This window comes from Oryx dammah, unplaced genomic scaffold (genome assembly GCF_014754425.2).
Source record: "Oryx dammah isolate SB20612 unplaced genomic scaffold, SCBI_Odam_1.1 HiC_scaffold_1, whole genome shotgun sequence".
Classification (NCBI taxonomy): Eukaryota; Metazoa; Chordata; class Mammalia; order Artiodactyla; family Bovidae; genus Oryx; species Oryx dammah.
In genome coordinates, this window is record NW_024070185.1 from 82342650 (window position 1) to 82369328 (window position 26679).

General features: G+C 40.0%; 1 protein-coding gene across 2 annotated transcripts in view; it reads right to left on the bottom strand.

Annotated features, from left to right (window-relative positions):
* IARS1 (isoleucyl-tRNA synthetase 1) overlaps positions 1-26679 on the bottom strand; it is an 81127-nt gene that overhangs the window by 22862 nt on the left and 31586 nt on the right. For both annotated transcript variants that reach the window (XR_005721838.1, XM_040245571.1), the window contains exons 10-25: positions 24807-24902; positions 21876-21998; positions 21293-21384; positions 20595-20693; positions 18380-18506; positions 17041-17114; positions 16441-16635; positions 13833-13919; positions 12038-12121; positions 10785-10929; positions 9304-9424; positions 4693-4784; positions 3829-3906; positions 2956-3077; positions 2417-2519; positions 2085-2168 (exon numbers count right to left, since the gene is read on the bottom strand). Coding sequence is in view for 1 of the 2 variants with exons in the window: in XM_040245571.1 (XP_040101505.1) it covers positions 2085-2168; positions 2417-2519; positions 2956-3077; positions 3829-3906; positions 4693-4784; positions 9304-9424; positions 10785-10929; positions 12038-12121; positions 13833-13919; positions 16441-16635; positions 17041-17114; positions 18380-18506; positions 20595-20693; positions 21293-21384; positions 21876-21998; positions 24807-24902 (1722 nt within the window). In the remaining variant the exon portion in view is untranslated. The remainder of the gene's footprint in view (positions 1-2084; positions 2169-2416; positions 2520-2955; positions 3078-3828; positions 3907-4692; positions 4785-9303; positions 9425-10784; positions 10930-12037; positions 12122-13832; positions 13920-16440; positions 16636-17040; positions 17115-18379; positions 18507-20594; positions 20694-21292; positions 21385-21875; positions 21999-24806; positions 24903-26679) is intronic.

Below are 26679 nucleotides of genomic sequence, written 5' to 3' on the forward strand. Positions count from 1 at the left end.
GGAATAAAAATGAAATTTGAAATATATATTTCATTTAAAAAGACCACAGGATAAAGCTTTCTGGGAGGACAACTGACAAGACAGTTTAAACTTCTGACCTCAAAACTCCACTTTTAAGGACCTATCCAACATCCACACTGTCAACTAGCAACTGGCACTTGCCATCTACTTATCTGGGCTTCACAGTGGTATTAGTGGTAAAGAACCTGCCTGCCAACAAAGGAGATGACATAAGAGTCACAGGTTCGATCCCCTTGGGAAGACCCTCTGGAGGAGGGCATGGCAACCCACTCCAGTATTCTTGCCTGGAGAACCCCATGGACAGGTGAGCCTGGTGGGCTACAGTCCACAGGGTAGCAAGGAGTGGGACATGACTGAAGTGACTTAGCACACATGCATCTACCTGTACCTGTACAAGGATTAAATCGTGTTGCTGCAGTTGCTGACCTTCAATAACCCCTGAAAGGAGTTCAGGGTGGACAGCAGAAATGAGACATACTGTGCTTGGGGGAAAACTGGCAGGACAGGTCTTCACATAGGTATTTTCAGGAGCTGATTTTATAAGCCCAATTCTTGAGTCTCCCCATGGAAAGGCCCCAAAATCCTTCATGGTGGTAACTGTTCCTTCTGACTAGCAAAGCTTCACAAGACTAGCAGAAACCTTCTGGAAAAAAATGTACTTGACTACATGTATTCCCCCTTCATTTTGCCCCAAATAAAACTTAACTCTTTGCAATTCTTATGTTCTGCATTTTTTAAGTCTACAGTTAACAACATATTTGCACAAGCGCGCACACACACACAACTTTTATTTATAATCCGAAACATAAATTTCCAACAATACTAGAGTAACTAAATAAATAATGATGCAGCCAGAAAGTGAACACTATGAAGCTGGCAAAAAGAATAAATTAGATCTCTAATGTTTTGTTTTTAAAGGAAGAGTTCTTTAAAAATATTTATTTAAAAATTTTATTTATTTATTTGGCTGTGCTGGGTCTTTGTGGCATGCAGGATCATTAATTGCAGCACATGGAATCTAATTCCCTGATTCAACCTGAGCCCCCGTACTGGGAGTGTGGAGTCGTAGCCACTGGACCATCAGGCAAATTCTAGGTCTCTCTGTTTTAACATGGAATGTTGTTTAAGTAATACTATAAAGTGAAAACAATAAGTATAAAACTACATATATGATCATCTCTATTCACAAATAAAACCAGTGATGTGTGTATTTGATGTTTAGTTGCTGAGTCATACCTGACTCTTTGTAACCCCATGGACTGTAGCCTGCCAGGCTCCTCTGTACATGGGAGTATCCTGGCATAGGTTGGGAAAACACCAGAGTAGGTTGCCATTTCCTTATCAAGAGGAATCTTCCCGACCCAGGGATCAAACTCAAGTCTCCTGCAGTGGCAGGTGGATTCTTTACCATTGGGCCACCTAGGAAGCCTGCATGGGTGTAGATGTATGTACAAATGTGTCTATGTAAAATGCTAGAACAACCCAGTAGGATATACCATAGTGAACATCCCTGCAAGTGGAAAATGAGACACCACAGAGTGGCCAGGGTGAGAAGAGACTCTGTCTTGTACCCAATGCTAGTGTTTACTTACAACCAGTGTTTACTTGATACTTGGGTAATTTGAAGGAACTAAGCTTTTTCTTTTTGTTAATTATAAAAAATTACCTTGGGGAAGAAAAGTGGATGAAGGAATAAATAATCCAATGAAGGTGAAAAATTCATGGACCTTGAAATCACTGTTAAAGAATTATAATTACAGGGACTTCCTTGGTGGTCAACTGGTTAAGACTCTGTGCTTCCAATGCAGGGGGTGTGGGTTTGATCCCCAGTAGGAAGAGCTAAGATGCCACATGCCCCCAGCATGGCCAAAAAATAAATACAAATTCTTAAAAAAATGTTTTCTTAATTACATTGCAAAAAATTCATGATGAATCTAAAAGCAAACCATAAAATTTCACAGAAGTTTACATTTATGTATATACTGATAAAGAATACTAATCAAAATAATCTTCCCAAGGACAGAAGCCTGTTTGGACCAAATCACACAAATCAACTGTCTTACCTCAATGATATACTTCTCCAAAGACTTAACTTCATTAAGAGCCTCCTGATCTTGATGGATAACAACAATTTCTTTCAAAGGATACTAGAAAGAAAAGGGAAGGGAAAGTTCACTAAGCACCCAGTCTTCTACACTGCAGAAATATAAATGTTACAGGTTCTATCTGAATTTCAAGCTCTAGACTAAGCAGGCTTAACTAGTATTAAGTCATTCACAGCCTTACTGCAAAAAGAAATTTATGCCACTGCTGGAAGCCCTTTATATTAAGAAAATACTCCAAAGACATAATTCTCTAGGTCTGTGCAATGTAAAATAGAAATAAAATCTCAAACCTTTATTGGAATAGTTTTGCGGTCTCGAATCACTCGGCCAAGTTCAATCACAGACTGCATTCTAGATACTGCACTCTCAGTTTTCTTGTCGATCAATTCCTCACTGGTTGGGAGATGTAGGAACATAAAAGATGTTAGATTTAAAAAGAGAAAATCTCAAAGAAGAAACATGCTTAAGTGAGGAAGAAAGTCGGACGAGAGATGTGATGGTGTGGTTAGGCTTCCCAAGGGAGGCTCTTGGGAACACAGCATGACTGTTTTGGGGGCTTATAGTGAGAGGCAAGCTTGAGCCTGATGTTCAGTGCATACCAGCTCCCCCAAACGATACCAAAGGCCTACCCACACCCTACATGCCACAGCTCTACAGGGGATTCCCCCTTCTTATACTCTTATACTCATTCTGTAGCCTGAGGAACAGCTCAACTGGAAGGTATGGCATGGGTGAGCTGGAGCAGGGAGCTGGGGCCCCCACATGAGTGCATCTCTAGCAACTCTCCTTCCCATGGCCCAGGTGACGCTTAGGTGTATTTGATTCTTACCGAACGTGGGGCAGCATGAGGTAGTGAATACTTAATGTGTCCTTGTCCTGGACAGAAACAGGGTCAATCAGTGTCTTCAGATTCTGATACATCAATTCAGTAAGAAAAGGGGTATAGGGGGCCTGTATAAGGACAGAAAACATTATGTCATTCATACGTAGCCATCATTTACCAATCTCAGAGTTAGAAACAACTAAAACATTTTAGAGAAATGACATGGGAATATGCACAGAACTGGACATGAGGTTAATAAAACGCCCTAAGAAAATGGCCTCATTTTGAACTTGGTGAGACAGACTCATGAAGCAAAGAAGCAGGACTACAGACAGAAGTGTCCAAAACATCCTTGAAGATGTCCATAATAAAAACAGGAGCCAATGACCACATGCCAGTTAAGTCAATTGCAAAGGAATGAATATTCCTAAAATCTCAGAAACCTCATCTGTAAACTGGGGAAACACTACCTGCTTAACAGGAAGAAGGAATGAGCTCATACATGAGACACCAGGTAGAGAACCTGGTATAAAGCACGTTCTCATTCCATGTATGTGTAGGAAATAAACAGAAGGCTTGTAACATTAAACTGAAAGAGCAGAAATAAGGCACAGGAAACCAAAAGCGGAATTTTTACTTATATATCATTTAATGAATATTTCAATTTGTAGAACATGTCTCAAGTGAAATACTGTTTGCAATATACGTATTTGTTTGGTTAGCTATTAGCTCAAGACCTTCCCTGATACTCATAGATGATTACAGGACTTTAAAATATAGAAAAAATAGAGAACAGATACAAACAGACGACAGTGCAGCAAGTGGGCACCACAAGCAGCCCACAGGGCTAAAGTTTTAGAATGGGATCAAGCATCTTACCATAAGTCTGCACAAAGAAAGCAGAACACTAAACAAGGTCTCCAGGGCCATAACACAATCCTCTACCCCATTTTCACCCTAAGAATAAAAAACACACACATTAAACTGTTAAAACCAATAGCTCACTGTAGAGGGAAAAAAAAGGTAATAAAAAGGGGCAAACTCGGCCATAATTAAGTTATCCAGAGATAACGTAACTACTTTAAACATTTTAATGTTCTTTTAAATATATGTGCATATACACACACACACGTACATGCGTAGGTAATATATTTTAACAAAACAAAATTACTATTTTGTTACAGGATTTATCATTAACACATTTGAAGGTAGCACTGATGAGCAGTGGTCTGGGTGCACCTCACTCCCTGTTCTGGCTCACTCCCTGAGCATTGCTGTTTATGCATAGCTTAAGTTCTGGGACAGGCTCCATGCTTCACTCATCCTATATCCCCAAAGGCTTAATGAAGAGTATCATCAATAAGTAACTGTCCCTGTACTGTCAGAAGCGATAAAGTGCCCATCTGAAGATCACAGCTGTACCGAACAACATTTGCAAAATACCTGCAAGAATTATTTGATTTTAACAGGTCTGTTCAGTACAGTCCTAAATGGCCTGAGACTTTCCCTCTAACATGATGTCTATAATTGTGTTTTGAAAACATGCGAGATGACTTTTAAACTTAAGGATTCCCCTATCCAAAAAATGGCAGTACAGTTAATATGCAACGTAAAAGGAAAAAAAATAGCTTCAAAAAGTGACAGCATTTGAAAACGCCCTTTTTCCTTTTGGTTGTTCTCATTTTTCCTCAACTCTCATACTTCCTGCACTTTCTGCTCTTCCCAATAGAAGCCTGCACTTACCTTTAATCTTCTACGGTTCATCCGAACATACCAATTGGTCAAAATATCCACAAACTTGACCAGGCGAGGAACCACAGTATAGAGCCTGTAAGCTAAAAGTAAGACAACCAATCAGACAGTGAGAACATACAAAAGTCTTGGGAGCTTAAGACAGGGCTGGATACAAGAAGAGCAAGTAGGCCCTGCCATTCAAGGGCTATCACATCTATTAGGGAGATAGGTCAGTTTTCATTCCAATCCCAAAGAAAGGCAATGCCAAAGAATGCTAAAACTACCGCATAATTGCATTCATCTCACACGCTAGTAAAGTAATGCTCAAAATTCTCCAAGCCAGGCGTTAACGGTACGTGAACCATGAACTTCCAGACATTTAAGCTGGACTTAGAAAAGGCAAAGGAATCAGAGATCAATGCCAACATCCGTTGGATCATCAGAAAAGCAAGACAGTTCCATAAAAACATCTGGTTTATTGACTATGCGAAAGTCTTTGACTGTGTGGACCACAACAAAATCTGGAAAATTCTTAAGGAGATGGGAATACCAGACCACCTGACCTGCCTCTTGAAAAACCTGTATGCTGGTTTGGAATCAAAAGTCAGAACTGGACATGGAACAATAGACTGGTTCCAAATAGGGAAAGGAATATGTCAAGGCTGTATATTGTCACCCTGCTTATTTAATTTATCTGCAGAGTACATCATGAGAAACACTGGGCTGGATGAAGCACAAGCTGGAATCAAGATTGCCAGGAGAAATATCAATAACCTCAGATATGCAGCAGAGAAGGCAATGGCACCCCACTCCAGTACTCTTGCCTGGAAAATCCATGGACAGAGGAGCCTGGTGGGCTGCAGTCCATGGCGTTGCTAAGAGTTGGACACGACTGAGCAACTTCACTTTCACTTTTCACTTTCATGCACTGGAGAAGGAAATGGCAACACACTCCAGTGTTCTTGCCTGGAGAATCCCAGGGACGGGGGAGCCCTGCCGTCTATGGGGTTGCACAGAGTCAGACACGAATGAAGTGACTTAGCAGCAGCAGCAGGAGCAGCAGCGGATATGCAGATGACATCACCCTTATGGCAGAAAGGGAAGAACTAAAGAGCCTCTTGATGAAAGTGAAAAAGGAAAGTGAAAAAGTTGGCTTAAAGCTCAACATTCAGAAAACTAAGATCATGGCATCTGGTCCCATCACTTCATGGCAAATAGATGGAGAAACAGTGGAGTGACAGACTTTATTTTGAGGGGCTCCAAAATCACTGCAGATGGTGACTGCAGCCATGAAATTAAAAGACGCTTGCTCCTTGGAAGAAAATCTATGACCAACCTAGACAGCATATTGAAAAGCAGAGACATTACTTTGTCAACAGAGGTCCATCTAGTCAAAGCTATGGTTTTTCCAGTAGTCATGTATGGATGTGAGAATTGGACCATAAAGAAAGCTGAGCGCCAAAGAACTGATGCTTTTGAACTGTGGTGCTGGAGAAGACTCTTGAGAGTCCCTGGACTGCAAGGAGATCCAACCAGTCCTCCCTAAAGATCAGTCCTGAATATTCATTGGAAGGACTGATGCCGAAGCTGAAATTCCCAATACTTTGGCCACCTGATGCGAAGAACTGACACATTTGAAAAGATTCTGATGCTAGGAAAGATTGAAGGCGCGAGAAGGAGACAACAGAGGATGAGATGGTTGGTTGGCATCACTGACTCAATGGACTTCAGTTTGAGTAAACTCTGGTAGTTGGTAATGGACAGGGAGGCCTGGTGTGCTGCAGTCCATGGGATTGCAAAGAGTTGGACATGACTGAGTAACTGAACTAAATTGAATTGAACTGAACTGCTGCCCAACTTCTTGTTTCCTGGCAGACCAGGACCCAGTCAGAGTGTACATTCTCAGGTCATAGCTATTGCTGCCTAAAGATGGCAAGGGTTCCCTGGCAACAATCCCACTTATTTATATCACTCAGGAGGGAAAAGTGGACATGGTTATTAATACATGTCTCAGGGAGTGTGGTAAGTCTGATTTGCATACTCATTTCCATTTTCACTTATGCAGGGTGACGATATACAGCCTTGACATACTCCTTTTCCTAGTTGAAATCAAAGTCTGTTGTTCCATGTCCAGCTCTAATTGTTGCTTCCTGACCTGCATACAGATTTCTCAAGAGGCAGGTCTGGTGGTCTGGTACTCCCATCTCTTTAAGAAATTTCCACAGTTTATTGTGATCCACACAGTTAATGGCTTTGGCATAGTCAATAAACAGAAACAGATGTTTTCTTGGAACTCTCTTGCTTATTATACATGTTTAAAAGAGGGCATAGTCCTTCAGGACGACTGATAAAACATTCAAAATTTCCTGGACTAACCATCCAATTATGCCAAGTACAGAGGCAAACTGTTCCACAAAGAGCTATGTACCAGCTGAGGAACTGAAGACCCCTACACGAACCACCTGATTGTTCTGGCCTCTTAAATCCACTGGAGTGCTGTACCTGAGTAGCAGCACCTGCCAACCACAGGATGCTATGGGAGGGTGGTTTATGTTACCAGCGTGTACACAGGGATGCCATTTTTTCTCCACTGGCCACCGACTTTATCAGACCCATATACACTCAGACCCATCTCAGGTATCCTGGTTAATAGTTTCTTGAATTTCTCACCTTATGGTTTTCTATCTCTGACTTTAAGGAAACCAACATAACCTACCTTTTCAACCTCTGTCTAAAAACAAATTCATTGTTGTTAGGTAACAGAAATGTGGGGAAATGTCAATTTCCTTACTGTGTTTCTGAATTTCCTAATTTTTCCAGTCTACTTATTTAATAAAGTAGACCTAAAAATAAATTAAAAACATATTAGTAACAAGTACTACTTATTAAGAATCTATTATCTGCTAGCTACTGTATGTACACAGTTTCTAAGTCTTATAAAAACTATTACTAGGCAGTTTTTGGAGATAGAAATGGAGGCTCATAGACTAGACGATGCTTCCCCTAGGGAACAAGTGGTGTACAAGTTGGGATATGAACCTATGGGCGTCCACTACTGAAGCCTGTGATTCCATGGGCCTGTGTGATGTCTGTGGAGGGGTAAGGCCACTAGATACCCCTTCGAGACAATCTCTCAAGCCTTGGAACAATATATTTCCACAACAGACAAGCCTTAAAATTATATTTGAGAGGTAAAAAGAAACATTTATTCATCTAGTATTCTGTCTCTCGAAATTTCTATAAAAGTTCCTCTATGTTTAGAAAACTACACACCTACGGTGAATTAATCTTCCACAAAGGAGGCAAGAATACACAATGGAGAAAAGACAGTCTCTTCAGCAAGCGGTGTTGGAAAAGCTGGACAATCACATGTAAATCAATGATATTAGAACACTCATTTACACCATACACAAAAACAAACTCAAAATGGTATAAAGACTTAAATTAAGACATGACACCATAAAACTCCTCCAAGAGAACATAGAAATGGGAACAAATACAAATGGGATGTAATCAACCATAAGCTTTTACACAGCAAAGGAAACTATGAATAAAACAAGACAATTTGTGGACTAGGAGAAAATATTTGTGACTAACAAGGGCTTAATTTCCAAAATATACAAACAGCTCATACAAAAAAAAAAGAAAAAAGAAAAAAAAAAAAATGGGCAGAAGACCTAAATAGACATTTTTCCAAAGAAGACATATAGATGGCCAATAGGCACATCAGACGATGTTCAACACTGCCAATTACCATTTACACCAGTCAGAATGGCCATCATTGAAAAAGCCCTCAAATAACTAATGCTGAAGAGGATGTGGAGAAAGGGAACCTTCCCCTACACTGTTAGTAGGATTGTAAACTGGTATAGCCACAATGGAAACAGTATGGAGGTTCCTTAAAAACCTGAAATTCTAACTTGAAAAGATGCATGCACCCCAGGGTTCACTGAAGCACTATTTACAATAGCCAAGATATGGAAGCAACCTAAAAGGCCATCAACAGAAGAACAGATAAAGAAGATGTGCGTGTGCACACACACACATACATAAGAATGCTACTCAGCAATAAAAAGAATGAAAGCCATTTGTAGCAACATGTATGGACCTACAGAATATTATACTAAGTCAGAAAGAGAAAAACAAATACCGTAAGGTATCACTTATACGTGAGATCTAAATAAAATATGATACAAATGAACTTATTTACAACATGAAACAGACTCACAGACATTTAAAAAAACCAACAAACAAAAAAAATCTTACAGTTACCAAAGAGGAAATAGATGGAGGAGGGATAAATTAGGAGTTTTGGATTAACAGATACAAACTACTATAAATTAAACAACAAAGTCCTATTGTATAGCACAGGAAACTATAATCAATATCCTATAATAAACCATAATAGAAAAGAATATGAAAAAGAAAAAAAAAACATATATATCTGATCACTTTGCTGTACAGCAAAAACTAGTGCAACATTGTAAACTGACTATTCTTCAAAAAAAAAAATTCTATGTTTATAAAGAAAAACAATTAAATACTAAAAAAGTAATTATAAAGGGAGAACTATAAAGAGAGAATTTTTATTCCTGGGAGGAAGGCCGAAAAGAGACATACCTGCCATTTCGGTCTCAAAGAACCCAATGAGCGACTGCATAAAGGATAGGACCCACTGGTCTGTGATGTTGGTACTTTCTTTAACCATGTTCTCGTTGTAAAGGAATTCCATTTCTTCTTCCTAGAAAGTGACAATTATTGAAACTTTTTGCATGCATGGGGGAAACCACTGTAAGGAAATGAACTGTTTAAATGATTTAAACTGAAAGAACTAGCCAAACCAAAAAAAAAAAAAAAAATCACAAAATACAGACTCTATTGGCAATCTAAATTTGTGATTCTTAACAATATTTTCCAAGTAAATGCTAAATTTGGAACATTAAGTCCTCAATTAATGAAATACATTTCTGAATGAACTAAAGAGAATTTAGGAAAAAATGATTCCTATCATCAAAGAGTAATTATGAATTCAGAAATATTTCACAATCCTGTCAGTAAGTATAGTGTTTAGTTACCCTAAATCTGAGGAAGGATGGACAGTAAAACTGGGTTGGAACAGACAACTATCTATAAGCTGAAAATGAATACTAGGAGTTAATGTCTTTGCTTAATTTATTTTACCCAGAATGCTCTATTTACCTGCTGCTTTTTCCTTTGCAAATCCTCCTTGATCCTTAAGGCTCACTTCACCTGTCCCTTCTCAATAGCATCACCATCAGGATGGCAAGGAAGCAACCACACAGACTCTTGCCCTGATTTAAGCACCCGGTGCTGTAGTCTCCATCTTTCTGCCAGGCCCAGATGAGCCCCACGGATGAGTGGTTTAACCCAGTCTGTTTTCTTGAGTTCTACACAGGCAGAGGTCTGCAAAGTAGACCCACTTCATGACTACTGGCCTGAGAGGTGGTGGGATCAAAAAGAGGAACAACACTAGGGCCTGAAGAAGACCCTGTTCTTCCTGGGAGGGGGGTTCATTAGCATACAAGATGAACCAGAGGCAGCAAAACATATGGTGGCTTCTCAGAGGATGCTTCCCAAGTCAGCAGGTAATTGCTCAGAGACACCTTCACGTATATCACAACCACTGTTTTTCATCCCAGCAACTCAATGAGAATTTTTCTTGGAGTCTCAGCCCAAATGCACTCATGAAGTGGCCTTTCTTGACCACTCATAGGCAGCAGCCTTTACAAGGCACTCACTCTGACAGCAGCTGACTCTTTACTTGCTTGCTCATCATGAATTTGGCTGGCTAAATGAATATCCCAATGCAACTCTTCTTAAACAGGTGAAGCATCTGTGTCTTGCAGAGGTGAGCATCTGCCCAAATGGCAAAGCTCCAGTCCTGTTCTCCTTGGCTCAGCACAGCCCCCAGACAACTACTGCACCTTCATCGATGGCCTCTCCAACGGCTCCGAGCCCCCACCCATGGGGCCTGCTCATCTGAGTCTCTCATGGAACTCCACCTCACAGTTCACCCTGACTATCTTTTGCAAACCCAGCTCAGTGGGGCAGACCCCACTCCACAGCACTGCAACCCGTACCTTCTGTAGCCTTAGGACGTTCTGGATGAAGAAGCGATAGGCATTGTACCAAGGGAGCAGAACATCCTTCAGGACATCTCGGACACCCTCTTCCTTAAAGCGAAGGTTTTCTGCTCTCACCACCGGAGAGTTAATGAGATATAATCTGGAAGGAGAAAAAATTACATGGAAATGGAATGAAGACAGTAAACCAAATATTACTGACATGTTGACAGGGTAATACCCATATCAGCACTTTTTCTGCAAAATGGGGACATTATAAACACTTTTCAAACAGACCACTTAAAACTGACACAGTTCTCACTTTGTGTAAGAGACCTAGAAAATTCTAAAGGGGAAACCAAGAATACCACACCAGAATATGGCACTGGACTAACCTAGAATCATGTCCTGGGCTGGTTTTGGCACAGGCCCCAGGAGGCATGGCAGCACCAAGAGGAAGTAACCAGGCCCTCCTCCCAGGACAGTATGTTCAGGCATCAGGGATTCACAAGGAACAGCCACACAAGCATTTTGCCAACATAGAGGGACCCAGAGGGCAGAGGCCAGGGACAGTGTTAAACATCCTGCAGGACAGCCTTCAATACAAAGAATAATTAGGCCAAACTGTCACCTATGCCAAGGTTGAGTCTAACAGGATGCTGAATAAACTGCTCCCAGGCAACATGGGAACCGTGAATATGCTTGCCCAAAGGCCCTGGGTGTGGGTCTCTGTATCAGTAACAGGAGGATGCAGAACAAGATCTCCGTGGTTCCTTTTAACCTGAGCACTGAAAGTTTATAACTCTATTTCAAGCAGTATCTTTCTCTAAACAATCTTCAGTATTTTTATTTGCTCTAGCATAAATGTAGCTCATATGGCTGTCTGAGGAGTAAGTGCAAAATAGAAATAAATGATATAAGAGAATTTTAATACCAACAAGACAGGGAATCTACAGGAGTAAGGCAGAGGCACCAGCAACTAACTTGGAAGTACCTGTGCTACTCAATAAAATCTAACACAGAGTCTCATCTTCCAAAAGACCTCTAGATTTAGAAACATCTTTACAGTTTAGAAAACAATCTTGGGGATTTAAAGTCAATAACATACCAATACAATTCCATGTAATAGATATGCATTTTTTTAAAAAGAGCTAATTATAAACCAAATTAACAGAATGATTAGTATCACTGAAACCATGATTATATCACTGAATGTAAGGTGTTTACATAAGAGATGACAGATACACACAAGGCAGAGCACTGGTCTGTACCTGAGGGCATCAGCACCGTATTTATGAATTATTGAAAGTGGATCTGGATAATTCTTTTTGCGTTTGCTCATTTTTTGACCATCACTAGAAAAACAAAAGGGAGACATCAATTAAATAAGTCAACATCACAGTTTACATACGGTTACAGATTATCTATAATTTGGAATACATAACTGCAAATGGGACACAAGCTACTATTAAGGCACAACAATAAGGCTGTTTTGTTAATATCTGTGTAAGCTTCTTTCAGACTACCGTAGTGAGTAAATGGAGAAGTTTCAGGATAAATGGCAGCAGGAAGATATAAGAGTATAACAATTCAAAAACACAGCTTTTGCATTTATCCCAGAGAAATGAAAACTTCCATTTACACAAAATCTATGAAGAAAAGTTCACAGTTTTATTCATAGTTGGCAAACACTAGAAACAACCCCAATGTCTTTCAGCAGGTGAAAGATCAAAACTGTGGGTCATCATGGAACACTGCTCAACAATGAGAAGGAACTATGGATACATACAACCACCTAAGGGATCTCCAGGAATTACACTGAACAAAAAAAGTCAAGCACAGAATTGGATACAAATCCATTTATGTATCATGCCTGAAATGACAAAATTACAGAGACGGGGAACAGATTAATGGTTGCCAGGTGTTGGACATTAGGGCTGAAGCTGAACTTGGTGGGGTATGAGGGGGTAGAGAAGGTATGGTTATAAAAGGGCAATAGAGACATCCTGTGATGCTGAAACAGGCCCAGTGTCTTGACTGTGCTGGTGGATAGAGGAACTTATACATGAAATACTGCATGCAATAGCAAATGAGTGTAACTGGGGAAATCTGATTAAGACTGGTGAACTGAATCAACAGCCTGATCTTGATGATGTGCTAATGGTTTCAAGAAACATGACCACTGGGGAAACCAGGCAAAGCACATAAGCAGTCTCTATTAATTTTACAGACTATATATATATGAGACTATAGAGACAACTGTAATTCAATAAGATTTCTATTTTTTTTTTTGAAGCACAGACTGTAGAGCCAGACTGTGTAGGTACAGAACTAGAATTTATCACTTTGTTGCAGTGTAACTTTACTTCTTCTGCACCTCAAATGCCTCAAATGTTGAACCGGACAATTAAAAGACCCATTTCAAATGGCTCTGGGAGTAAATGAGTAAAGATGTATAAATGCTCAAAACAGGGCCTGGGACAGTGCTAGGTGTCATCCCTCACTTTGAAGAGCACAGGAAGCAAGATATCTATTATAAATAATTTATTTTCTTGTTTTTGTTTTTACTTTTAATGACTAGAGGCAACAGAAGCAAAGGAAAAAATAAGAGTTCTCTATTATAAGCCTCTAGAACTAATAGCTTCTTCATATATTAAAAAGAGGACAACTAAAAGTACATTAAAGGACCAGTTCATAGATTAAATAAAAGCTATAAGCAAAAGTACTTTATAAAATTCTAAATGACAAATGCTATTTTATCATTAGTAGTATAATGGGACACATGTCCCCCCCTTGACCGCCTCCATTAGGCTTAGTTCTTAATGCAGTCCTTCTCATAAGATAGAGGGATATGTAGAGATAGAATGCTACGGGTTGAGAAGGACAGAAGTTAGATGAAAACAGAAAACAGACAGAAGTATAAAAGTAGAAGGAAGGAAAGAACAGGAACAGAACTGGGGCATTCCTAAATTCCTCTATTCACAAAGAATGCTCAGATCCAACCAGAAGATGCTCTAAGAACAGAGAGGAACTGGAACTCATCATTTTACAAGGGAGTGCACCTGCCTTGCCAGGACAAGTCCATTCACTATCACATTTTTGAATGGTGGCCGTCCAAAGAGAGATGTGGCTAGCACCAGCAGGGTGTAAAACCTGAGGGGGGAAAAACATACAAAGAAAGAGTTCAATAAAATAAGAAATAGAATTCAAGCATAGGAAAGAAAACTGTGTTTACTTATTGGACTGAATTTCTATTTTAGATAAGTTACATTTCTTGATAAGCACTTAAAGCAATGATTCTTAATCCTGGTGATATATCAGGATCATCTAGGGAGCAGTAAAAAATTAAGGACAAGACCCACTGTAGACCAATCATGTTAGAGCTTTCACTAGGAATAAAATGTACTTTATTTAAAGCAAATAAAACTCTGGAGTGAGATACTGACTCTCTGCTGGGGACAGTACTATCACCTTCCTTGGGGAGCTAGCTGGACAGCCACAAGGCAGAGGTGGGCAACACTGGGTGTTCTCTCAGGACCTCCCAGAAATGCCAGGCTGAAAATCCAGAGACGTATGTTGCCTTTAGCACAGGGTCAGAGGGGACAGCCTGATGACAAAAGACGCAAAAAGCACTCTCATCCAAAAGTCAAAAGGTAGACTGTAGGAACAGAGAAATTGTTTTTATTATATCAGATATCATGCATGCCATTTATTGCTAGCTAGACTGTTTCCTAAAAGAACCACATCACACCCATGTAAGCTGTCCCAGTGTCATCTAGGACTGGATTTTGCAATAGAAGAATATCACCAGACACAACTGATGAGGATGGGAGACCAGATCCCTTGAATAAATGATCAGATATCCCTTCCTCTGAGGGCAGGTCAGTAGGACCATAGTTCTTAGGAGAGGCAGAGACCATGCCTGACAGAAGAGGGAGGCAGTGTGCACATGTGGACCCATATGACAGCTTTTAACAGTTGCCAGACCTGGAAATTCCTCAGAGAAACAACTTATTCGTCAATCATCTGGCTCTCTCTTTAAGAACAGGAGCTTGTGCTGGTAGCTGTTCCTATAGAAAAATGGATCAAAAGCTAAGATACATTCCAGAACATTAAGGCTGGAATTCCAAAAGTTTGTGAAGACTTCTAGTAGTAAAGACTGAAAATGACACCAGCATTCCTCAAATACTCCTTCAGAAACATTACTAATGAACGTATAATAAGAACGTGGGGCAGTCCAAAAACATTGTTTTTGTTTCTTTTTTTCTTTTTATTTTTATAGAATCTGAGCTGGCTGAAGAGCGTCAGCGTTCAGCAACAGCTCGAGAAAGGATGGAATTATCTGCTGGTCCTCACCTCCCCAGGTTAGGGTGAAGGAGATTTCATGCCAACAACTGTAACTCCTCTCAGCTTCCAATCAACGCCCGTGGCTCAAGCAGGGAGATAAGCAGTGGGGAGGGGGAAGCTCCTGAGGCTCACACGCTGCTTGCTTCTCCCTCCTCCCCTTTCCCTTTGTTCCCCAGCAGAGCACAGCTGACCTGAGCCAGCAGCTGCAGGGAGGTGGATGGGACAGAGCACCACGAGGCAGGGGCCCTCAGCCCAAGGAGGAAGGGACCTCGTGCCCCCCAACCCTGTACCTACCCATGGGAGGAGATGATGGGATGACGGATATTACTGTTAGTGGTCACAACATTCAGTTCCCACCTGATGTCATGGGGCAAACAGGACTGGTCCAGGTTATACCGAGTCACAGCCAGTTTGCAGTCTTTCGATTATGGCTAAAGTCCAAAACGTGTAAGTCAAAATGATCTATGAGGTCAAATCCCAGGCTCTCCACAGGAGACAGACTGATACCCCCAAAGAGGACAATCTTGTCACCAACAATACAGCAGGGTGGGTGGACAGTCCAGCCAGGCCTCAGTCCTCGTGTCAAAGACTCAGATAAATCTCACTGCTGGAATGGAATGGCTCAAAATGGTTGGCAGGACCCCCAAAGACATACATGTAACTATCCAGCACTGTGGCCCAGTAATTCATCTTTTTCTAATTAAAAGGATGAGGGCACCACTTTCAGTAAGGCACCACATAAAACCAGGGTCCTCCTGACCTGCCCTCAGGGGAAGGGGTATTTGTTTGGTCTTAGTTGTAGCACATGGGATCTTTGATCCTCCTTGCAGCATGTGGGTCCTTCAGCTGTGCAAGCAAACTCTTACTCCCATCATGGGCTTTGCTTTTTTTTTAGATTTTAAATCTGGATTTTTCAAAGTTATGAGGTTAGCCTTAACACCTGAGTACATTTTCAACTATCCCTCAATTTTGTAGCAACCTCCCCAATATCTTATATGTAAATGCCCACTAAATATTTGAGTAAATGATTTGAAGTAAACAAATTAAGAGGGACATATATTGTTTTGTATCACTTAAACTTCCAATATAATAAATCTCTGTATTCAAAAATGTCAAAGAAATAATCCAAACTCTAAAACTACTGCAGTAATGAGTGAGAGATACCTTCTCAAAAGACACTTTTATGGTATGTGGTGGTAAGGCACAGCGGGCAGGAGCAGAGCCTATCTTGTCTGACACAATCGCCTCAGGACCCAGCTGATTAAAAGTAAAATACCTGCTAAGTTAAATCAAATCAATAAATCACTTTAAAGAACAAGGAACATACCATCCTCTGGTTTGGTCAATGCCTTCAGCAATGAAGTCTGCAGGAAATGCATCCTCAAACTCCCTCTTGTTTTCAAATGGATAATGAATTTGAGCATATGGCATGCTGCCACTCTCGAACCAACAGTCAAACACTTCAGAGACACGATGCAACAAACCCTTTCCACAGCGTGAAGGAATGGTCAGATGGTCAATGCTGGTAAACAAGGGAGTAAACGAAGAAATAGCCACTTCAATTAACTTTAAGCAAAACAGAACATACGGTTTAACTGCCAGAAGGAAACACAATGCTCTCACAGCTCTTTCCCATGCGTCTGCGAACAGAAATACTGGCAATTAATGCAGGCTTTCACAAAGTGTCATCAATGCTTCTTCTGGAAGGCTATATATCAAAGTCTCCTGACACCTAACCCAAGGACAGAGGCCACCTTTCCTCAAGATGACATGAGTCATCAACAGCAAAGTAATTCAGCAAACTAGTGTTTGATCTCTTCATGGAGCTCTATGACCTGCAACGGAGACCATGTCTTAACAGGCTGGGACCTAGCCCCATACTATCTGAATGACAGAACCGAAGTGAATCAAATGTGCAAAAACTGACCTCTCTCTGTGGAGATCTGAGATCTTTGTTCCTGATAGTTCTTCCAGTTCTGCTATTGACCCAATACATACTACCTGTCAAAGATAAAAGGCCTCAGAGTCAAAGATCACATGCAGTTAATTTACGTAACATTTATTTTTAGATTTAGAAACCTTTCATCTTCACAACAGTTATCATCAATGTGGCTCCTCATGAAAGACTGTAGGAAACTGTCTGAATAGGTGAGCAGACTTCACTTCTTTGCTACCTATCCCTGTATCAGAGGAATTCCCGACAGAGAGAGAATTGTACAGCCATCATCTCAACAAGTATTTCTTGAGGATTTACTATGTCCAAATCTCTGCCAAAAATAATAAGCATAAGTGAATGCCTAGACTATTGCTCTAAGGCATCTTAGTTTATTCCTGGCACCTGAATTTGGCTTTTTAATCTGAAATCTTCTCAAGTCAAAGCTGGAACTAATTTATTGTGTATCAGCTGGACCAAATAATCAGATTAAAAGGTATCAGGATTATGTTCATGCAAGGAGGCTGGGAAAGGAGGCAGGGGCTACTCATAATGGGGAGTCATCAACCAGGAGCCAAGTTCCTGACTTACACCAGAAGGAGCTGTTGTAGTTCACACCCAGAGGACATCTGCTATCTAATAAACATACACAGCCTTCTTCTCTTTCTCTGCCCTTCCTGCTCAGTTCTGAAAAGTCCTCTGATTCAGTTATTTCACTCTTGCCTTTGAGGTCCCTATCAGAGATTTACTGAGGTCCCTGGGCTGCTGCTCCTCATAATCATTCTAATGCTCTTAGCATTCAGCACAGAAAATATATCTATATGTCTGTTATGATTTATTTCACACACACACAAACATTTGACTTTATAGATTAAAGGTCTGTAATCCTTTGGTAGTTTTTTTTTTTTTTTTGGGTAGTTTTTTTAAGTTGTCCTTTTTATCACTAAAAGGTTGTTTCAATATGCTGCCACTTAGTGCAGGGTGTGGAGTCTTTTCTGTTCATCACAAACTCAGAGGAAAAAAAGAATCTAAGTAACACAAGATAAACAATGTGAGGATTTCCCGGACACAAATACAACTTGCATTCTTCACTTTTACACAAAGGGAAATTTAAAACTATATTTAATTAAAGTAAATATAACTTAAATTAAAAACATATTCTTATTTATGTCATGATTTTAGGAAGGAATAAAGAGAAAAAAAAAGCTGATGAAATAAGAAAGGAACGAAGTAATAAAGAAACCGTATTTTTTTACCCCATACTGAGATACATGAACGAGGTGCTGCTGCAAAAATCAACACAATGATACACTGCCCTCCTGCCCTGCCTCACCTCCTCGAAGTCACTGCTGACCCACAGTGGGATAGGAGTGCCCCAGTATCTGTTTCTGGAAATTGCCCAGTCACGTGCATCTTTCAGCCAATTTCCAAATCGCTTTTCTCGCACAAACTCTGGGACCCTGCAATAAACAGATCAGATAATTACATCAAAACATTAGTAAGTAAACTTATAAAATTACATCTGCATAAGCCTTTGTATAATCCTTTGTGAAACTAACACTCTGGAATCTGTGCGCTCACTTCTAGGAGAATGTTTTCTACAAGGATAGTACCAAAAAACCTACAGTGGTCGTTTCTGCTGTGAATTCATCCCAGGGAAGATGCCCTGTAATATGAACTCCACAGCACATAAGCTTCCCAGTCCTGCTCTCCAACTGCAGGACTGCTGCAATTCTTTAACTAATCACCCTGATCCTGTTCAGACCTAGTCTTCTGGTCAACCACACAATAGTGCTTTTACTGAAAGTCACTAGGTAAGGGCTCTTAATCACCTATAAATAAAAGTGTGAAAGAGTGGGGCTATTTGTAGTCGGTGGATAGCTGCCTCTCCAGGCTCACCTGCAGGGCCCCTGCCACTGCACTTCACGGTCCAGCAATAATGCAAGTTCCTTAGAATGCAGCTGCTTACCTCACTGCCTTTGCCTGTGCCATCCCTCCACCTTGATAACCTTCAACTTGCCACCCTCCTTCCTTCGGCCACCCCCTTCCCCAAGGTTCCTGCAGCTTCTGACTGGTAAATGACTCCATATTCTTTAAGGTTCCGCTTTGCAGAAAATCTTGCCAAGCTTCCAGGCTGAGTTAGGGCACCCTTCAGCTCCAAAATACCCTGTACGCTCAGGCACTGCAATTAACATCCTAGGTCAGTTTATAGGCCTGTACCCTCTCCCCACAATTCCCAATGAGGGAGCCACACTGATTATCCATACTGAGCACTCCACTAGGAGACTAAAAGGTATAAAAATGAAAAAAACTACTTTCTCTTGAGAAATCAGGGTCAACTTACTAAGAAATATAGAATTTCCTCTTACTGCCCAGAGATTCTCTCCATTCTTCCAAAGTCAAATGCACTATTTCTTACTTCCCCCAAGAACTTCTTGGTTGGGGGAAGTAAAACTAGTGATTACCCTCAAAACTCTCCGTGAAAAAATGTTCTTCTGGAATACAAAGATTTAGACTTAGACCACTTTTGCACCTACAGTGTACCTGCTCCGTCGCCCAGTCACATCTGACTCTGTGGCCCCATGGACTGTAGCCCAGCAGGCTCAGTTACCAAGTCAACTGTTGACTACCTCAGTGCCTGTGTTCAGATAACCCTTATTTTTACTTAATAATGGTCCCAAAGTACAAAAGCAGTGATGGATACTCTTACTGTGCCTAATTTATAAATTAAACTTCATCACAGGTGTGTAAATATGTACAGGAAAAGCACCGTATATAAGGTATAGGGTTCAGCTGTTGTTTTGTCACTAAGTTGTGTCCAACAGACGACCTGTAGCCCACCAGGCTCCTCTGTGAATGGATTCTCTAGGCAAGAATACTGGACTGGGTTGTACTTCCTTCTCCAGGGGATCTTCCTGACCCAGGGATCAAACCTGTGTCTCTTGCACTGCAGGCGGATTCTTTACCACTGAGCTACCAGAGAAACACATTTAGGATTCAATACTATCTGTGTTTTCAGACAGCCACTGGAGGGGTCTCAGAACATACCCGCTATGTGGAAGAACTACTGTAACACCTCTCTGCAGTTTAGATACTAGCTGAGAAGAATAAGGATGCTATCCTTGCAGTGTTTATCTATGAAGCCAGAGTACACAAGGCATCACCGTATTTTAGGAACTCAACAAGTGTCAAAAATAAAGTATTAAGTGGCTTCTGTAGTACCCCCAAAGCTAAATTTTTATCCTGAAAATGACTATCACTTAAAGCTAGGGGACTCTGAAAGTTTTCCAAAGTCATTCAGATCAAATGAATGGCAACTTCTCATTTTCACTGGGTTAAGAAAAATATTCCCCTATATGTCTTATCATGAGAGGGATTCTACTTCTGTTATACAAAATTATTTAAATTATTTTGTGTCCCTGAATAAACAAAATAACAAATAGCTATTACTATACAATTAAAGACGGCTTTTTAAATGATTATAATTTGGAGGAAGTGTAAACCAATATTGACGACATGTGTATGAAGACACACATTTAACTGCTCACCAGTAACACAGGTCATTGTTCCTCAGCAGCTGATCCACCATGTGCTCCACCCTAACGAACCAGCTAGGCACTGCTTTGTAAATGAGTGGAGTGTCTGACCTGGGAAAGCAAAAATGCAGAATGCGGCTGGTCAGACTGAGGTATGCAGGGACCCAGGGTAAGACCGACCTTTAGTTTCTTACTCATATCACCATCATGTATTAGATCTTCTACTGCAAATACTAGTGTCTATGTCATCTCCCTCCACAATTGGTGGAAAATGAAAGTTAACAAGAGAAAAACTGTAGTTCTGCTTGTGTGACAGCTATCTAAGAAATGATGTCAACCTCAGCAAAAGAGGAAATAGGAATGAAACATGATGTCACTGAACGTTCCATTTTAACCCACATCTTCAGAGTATGATGTCTTACATCACATGATATTTCTCACTAAATTCCATTAGAAAATTGTAGAGATATATCTCATCCTAGAGAAATGTGATTTCAACACAAAAGATACTGGTACAGATCTATTTTTCTAACATCTAAAGATAAAATAACTATGTACGTGAATTCATAAAATTATCATTAAAACAAAAATGAAGTTTCCACACACTAACTTGAAAGGATACAAATGAGATGGGAAACACGAAATGATGAAATGGGTTTACATATCAAGTATATTCACAAATCTGAAGCTCTAGCTGTATTTCATCTCACCTCCAACAAAAAGGGTAGCTATGGGTGAAGGTGCTGGCAACAAGAAGTCGACCTTGTTCCTTTAGAGTCTTGATGATATTTTTGTCAGCATCCTATTTTTAAAAAATTAAAATCTAGCCATTAAAATATCCCACAATAATTACTAATACTATATAATTAAGTATATTACTAAAATCTGTTATTTTGTTTCCTTTACTGTGAATAAAACACATAAATAACAAAAGTATTACAAAAATACTTGGTCTCTATCTCAGCTATTATATAACATTAAGTACTTTTAAAGTATGTTCCAGATCATTTAAGAAATGAAATTTTCAATTAGCAGTGATTACACAAGATCACAAAGCTGCTTCCTGAGTCACAAACCATAGTTCATTTTTTCTGATTCCTACCCTTGAAATTACAGCATGCATCCTCTGAAGATATTAGACCTTGGAAAGCAGCTGATCTGATTTTATATGCTGAAACAAAACCAACTTCCTGGGGGAAAATGAATCCCAGATATGAAAGCTACCTAACAAAAACTAATTAATAAAAGAAGTAGGATGAAACTGACACCTTTTCAAGTCACATAGATACAAACCTTCACATACTGTCCTGCAAAATCTGTCACTTCAGCTGTAAAACAGCCTGAGGCATCCACAGGGCAAATAGGGAGAGAGTCTTTCTGAATGATGTTGAAATCCATACAGACCCGATAATCGTCCTAGGGCAAAAGGAGAAAGGAGGAAGGGAAGTACAAAATAGTTAAGTGTGGATATGGCAGGAGAAAGGCATGTCAGGCAACAGATTTATAGAATTTTTCAGTATTCTGACCTACTGTTGTAACCAACTTTTGTTATTCTCTCAACTGAAGTTAACTCAAGGATCATTCAGAGAATTCAGAGCCCTACAACAGCGTTTTAGATCTGGTAGACAGAGTGCCTGAAGAACTATGGACGGAGGTTTGTGACACTGCACAGGGGACAGGGATCAAGACCATCCCCAGGAAAAAGAAATGCAAAAAGGCAAAATGGCTGTCTGCGGAGGGCTTACAAATAGCTAAGAAAAGAAGAGAAGCAAAAAGCAAAGGAGAAAAGGAAAGATATAAGCATCTGAATGCAGATTCCAAAGAATAGCAAGGAGAGGTAAGAAGAAAGCCTTCCTCAATGATCAATGCAAAGAAATAGAGGAAAACAACAGAATGGGAAAGTCTAGAGATCTCTTCAAGAAAATTAGAGATGCTAAGGGAACATTTCATGCGAAGATGGGCTGAATAAAAGACAGAAATGGTATGGACAGAAGTAGGAGATATTAAGAAGAGGTGGCAAGAATACACAGAGGAACTATACCAACAAGATCTTCATGACCCAGATAATCACGATGGTGTGATCACTCACACTTATCTAGAGCCAGACATCCTGGCATGTGAAGTCAAGTGGGCCTTAGGAACCATCATTATGAACAAAGCTAGTGGAGGTCATGGAATTCCAGCTGAGCTATTTCAAGTCCTAAAAGATGATGCTGTGAAAGTGCTGCACGCAATATGCCAGCAAATTTGGAAAACTCAGCAGTGGCCACAGGACTGGAAAAGGTCAGTTTTCATTCCAATCCCAAAGAAAGGCAATGCCAAAGAATGCTCAAACTACCGCACAACTGCACTCATCTCACATGCTAGTAAAGTAATGCTCAAAATTCTCCAAGTCAGGCTTCAATAGTATGTGAACCATGAACTTCCAGATGCTCAAGCTGGTTTTAAAAAAAGGAGAGGAACCAGAGATCAAATTGCCAACATCCGCTGGATCATGGAGAAAGCAAGAGAGTTCCAGAAAAACATCTATTTCTGCTTTATTGACTATGCCAAAGCCTTTGTCTGTGTGGATCACAATCAACTGTGGAAAATTCTGAAGGAGATAGGAATACCAGACCACCTGACCTGACTCTTGAGAAATCTGTATGCAGGTCAGGAAGCGAGAGTTAGAACTGGACATGGAACAACAGACTGGTTCCAAATAGGAAAAGGAGTATGTCAAGGTTGTATATTGTTACCCTGCTTATTTAACTTATATGCAGAGTACATCATGAGAAATGCTGGGCTGAAAGAAGCACAAGCTGGAATCAAGACTGCCGAGAGAAATATCAATAACCTCATATATGCAGATGACACCACCCTTATGACAGAAAGTGAAGAAGAACTAAAGAGCCTCTTGATGAAAGTCAAAGAGGAGGGTGAAAAAGTTGGCTTAAAACTCAACATTCAGAAAACGAAGATCATGGCATCTGGTCCCATCACTTCATGGAAAATAGATGGGGAAACAGTGGCTGACTTTAGTTTTTGAGGCTCCAGAATCACTGCAGATGGTGACTACAGCCATGAAATTAAAAGACGCTTACTCCTTGGAAGGAAAGTTATGACCAACCTAGACAGCATATTAAATAGCAGAGACATTACTTTGCCAACAAGGTCCATCCAGTCAAGGCTATGGTTTTTCTAGTGGTCATGTATGGATGTGAGAGTTGGACTATAAAGAAAGCTGAGTGCAGAAGAATTGATGCTTTTGAACTGTGGTGTTGGAGAAGACTCTTGAGAGTCCCTTGGACTGCAAGGAGATCCAACCAGTCCATTCTAAAGGAGATCAGTCCTGGGTTTTCATTGGAAGGACTGATGTTGAAGCTGAAACTCTAGTATTTTGGCCACCTCATGTGGAGAGCTGACTCATTTGAAAAGACCCTGATGCTGGGAAAGATTGAAGGTGGGAGAAGAGGACAACAGAGGATGAGATGGTTGGATGGCATCACCAACACAATGGACATGGGTCTGGGTAGACTCCGGCAGTAGGTGATGGACAGGGAGGCCTGGCGTGCTGCAGTTCATGGGGTTGCAAAGAATCGGACACAACTGAGCGACTGAACTGAACTGACCCTGGGAAAAATTTTAAGTTAATCACTGCATAGCTCTGAAGAAAGAAATCAAAGTCTCTCCTCTGATCATATAGTATTTAGTCAACAACACAGCAGAGGTGATGGAACTTTTCTTCATTTTGATGGCTGTGTTGACTGTATAACTCAATGTGCCCTTGTCAAAACTCCCAGCTGCGTATCATAAAACGCAAAAGATAGGCACTCAGTGGTGTCCGACTCTTTGTGATCCCATGGACTGTATGTAGCTCACCAAGCTCCTCTGTCCATGAAATTCTCCAGGCAAGAATACTGGAGTGGATTGCCATTTCCTTTTCCACATAAAGCACAAAGTGTATAGCAAATATTTAAATAATGAATGGATGAAAACACTGCATGCCTTTTAGAAAAACAAAATGCTTAGTAATGCTCAGGATTTAGCCCACCATTTTCAGAACCAGCTCAGGATGGAAAGGAATTTCAGATGCAAGTTTTTTTCTCTTTGTGGGGAGGTATCTCCCACAGTCTGGACAACAGTGAGAAACATCTTTCTGTGATACACATACACACACACACAACTTAGTGGCCAAAGACATTTACTTCTCATAAGTACACTTGCAAGATTTATACTACTCACAGCACCGAAGTAAGGAGCTTGGTGTACAATCCCAGTGCCTTCTTCTTCTTTCACATAGTTGTCAACAAGCACAGTAAAAGCACCACTTTCTTTATACTGGAAAAGAAAGGTTATCAGGCTTAAAGAATAAAATAAAACCATATCATAATATTAAATTTAATAGTAGTTTTTGGTAAGACCCTGAAAAAATTTTAGCACTTAATTTTTGGAAACAGAATGGACAGAATAATTCAGATTGGGAAGAAATGTGCCAATTCAAATCATTTCCATGAATAACAGTTCACCACTTATAAATGAAATTGTTATCTAAAGACTTACAGATAAAATTTTCTTCTTTAGTCACAAAACTTTTCATCAGTTCTTCCAACCTCACCCCTGCCCTAGTAAGCAGTTTATCTTAAAATGTCTCAGAAGATGTGTTCCTCAACAATTCCCTTCCTGCTGTATTTCCAATCACTGAAAACACTTTGCTGCTGCTCCCTCTCCTTTCAGGTCAGCTCAGGTTTTTCAGTAATAAAAGGCAAACTTTGAAAGAATCAGGATGGAAGCCAAATTACAAGTTCTAGATTCAGGCACTCCAAGTACTGTAACACTGAGGGGAATTGCTTTCAGTTTCATTTTTTTGCTAACAACTAAAGTCAGCTTTATACATAAGACTACAGACCTACTTTTTCTACCTTCATCTCTTAGTCTTTCTTTTCACATACCCTTTGTTTCAGTCAAACTGACTCTGTGCTTTCTTATCCCTCTGCCTTTGTAAAATGTACTTTCAGAAATGATTTTCACATTTAATCCTCTAATACAGTAAAAAAGGCATTGGCAATCCCATGATCAAAAAATATTCTGGTTGTATTTCAATTTCACAGATGAACAAACTCTGGACAAAGATGGAATTGTTTGTCCAGATTATACAACTAAGTAATGATGAAGCCAGGCCTTTAGTGATGAAGGCCTTTGGATTCCAAACACAATTTTATATTCAACCACATCACAGCTCTTTAATTCTTTGGTATTCACTTAAAATTAGACTTGAAAAATAACTCTGAATTTTTAATTGCTATAACCCAAATCATCTGGAAACATTTTTGGTGTGGTGTGATAGGTGCTTTTCAATAGTTTAAACTCGGAGAGATAATATGTGTATCCTCAGAATCAGATGTAAGAAGAGGGAATACAAAAGATCCTACTGTTTCTAACTGTAGACAAAGAAATGCTGCATTGCGTTCCTATTTCTTGAAGTCCAGTTTAAGGTATCAACCCTGCTGAGTCTTAGGGGGCAGGGTCTGAACTGGGTTAGCATTCACACAGAAATATAGTGTTGCACTTCACAGACAGCATCTATTCTCATAGCTCCCACTTAAAACTTCAGAACATGGGTATTTTACGTATACATCAGATGATTTTTGTTTTAAGTCAAAGAATCTGCAGCATCGTTCTAAAACTTACCAAATGTTCTAGAAATTTTATGAAGATAACTGAACGCATATGTGTTATTCTTAAAAAACTTAAATCAATATGAACTGAATGCATATTCCAGAGAGACTCGTGACTTCACCCGAAGTTCCTACCTATTGTGTCCATGTACATTTTCTGAAAGGGCTGAACTTTCCTTAGGGTCTCAATAGGGTCTTCCCAATAGGGTCTATAATTCAGTGCAAGAGTTTTAAGACAAATAAAAATAAGTATTAAAAAAATGTTTAGATACAGAAGAATGGAGTAATGATAATCAAAGAAACGTTTCAGAAAATGCTTTTCCCAGAGGGCATCTGATTTACTCTTGAAGAGTGTCAAGTTGATATGACAATAAAGAAAGGTGAAGCCTTTTTAAAAACAGAAGGAAAACTTAATAAAAACAAAGGCAGGGAGAGAGGAA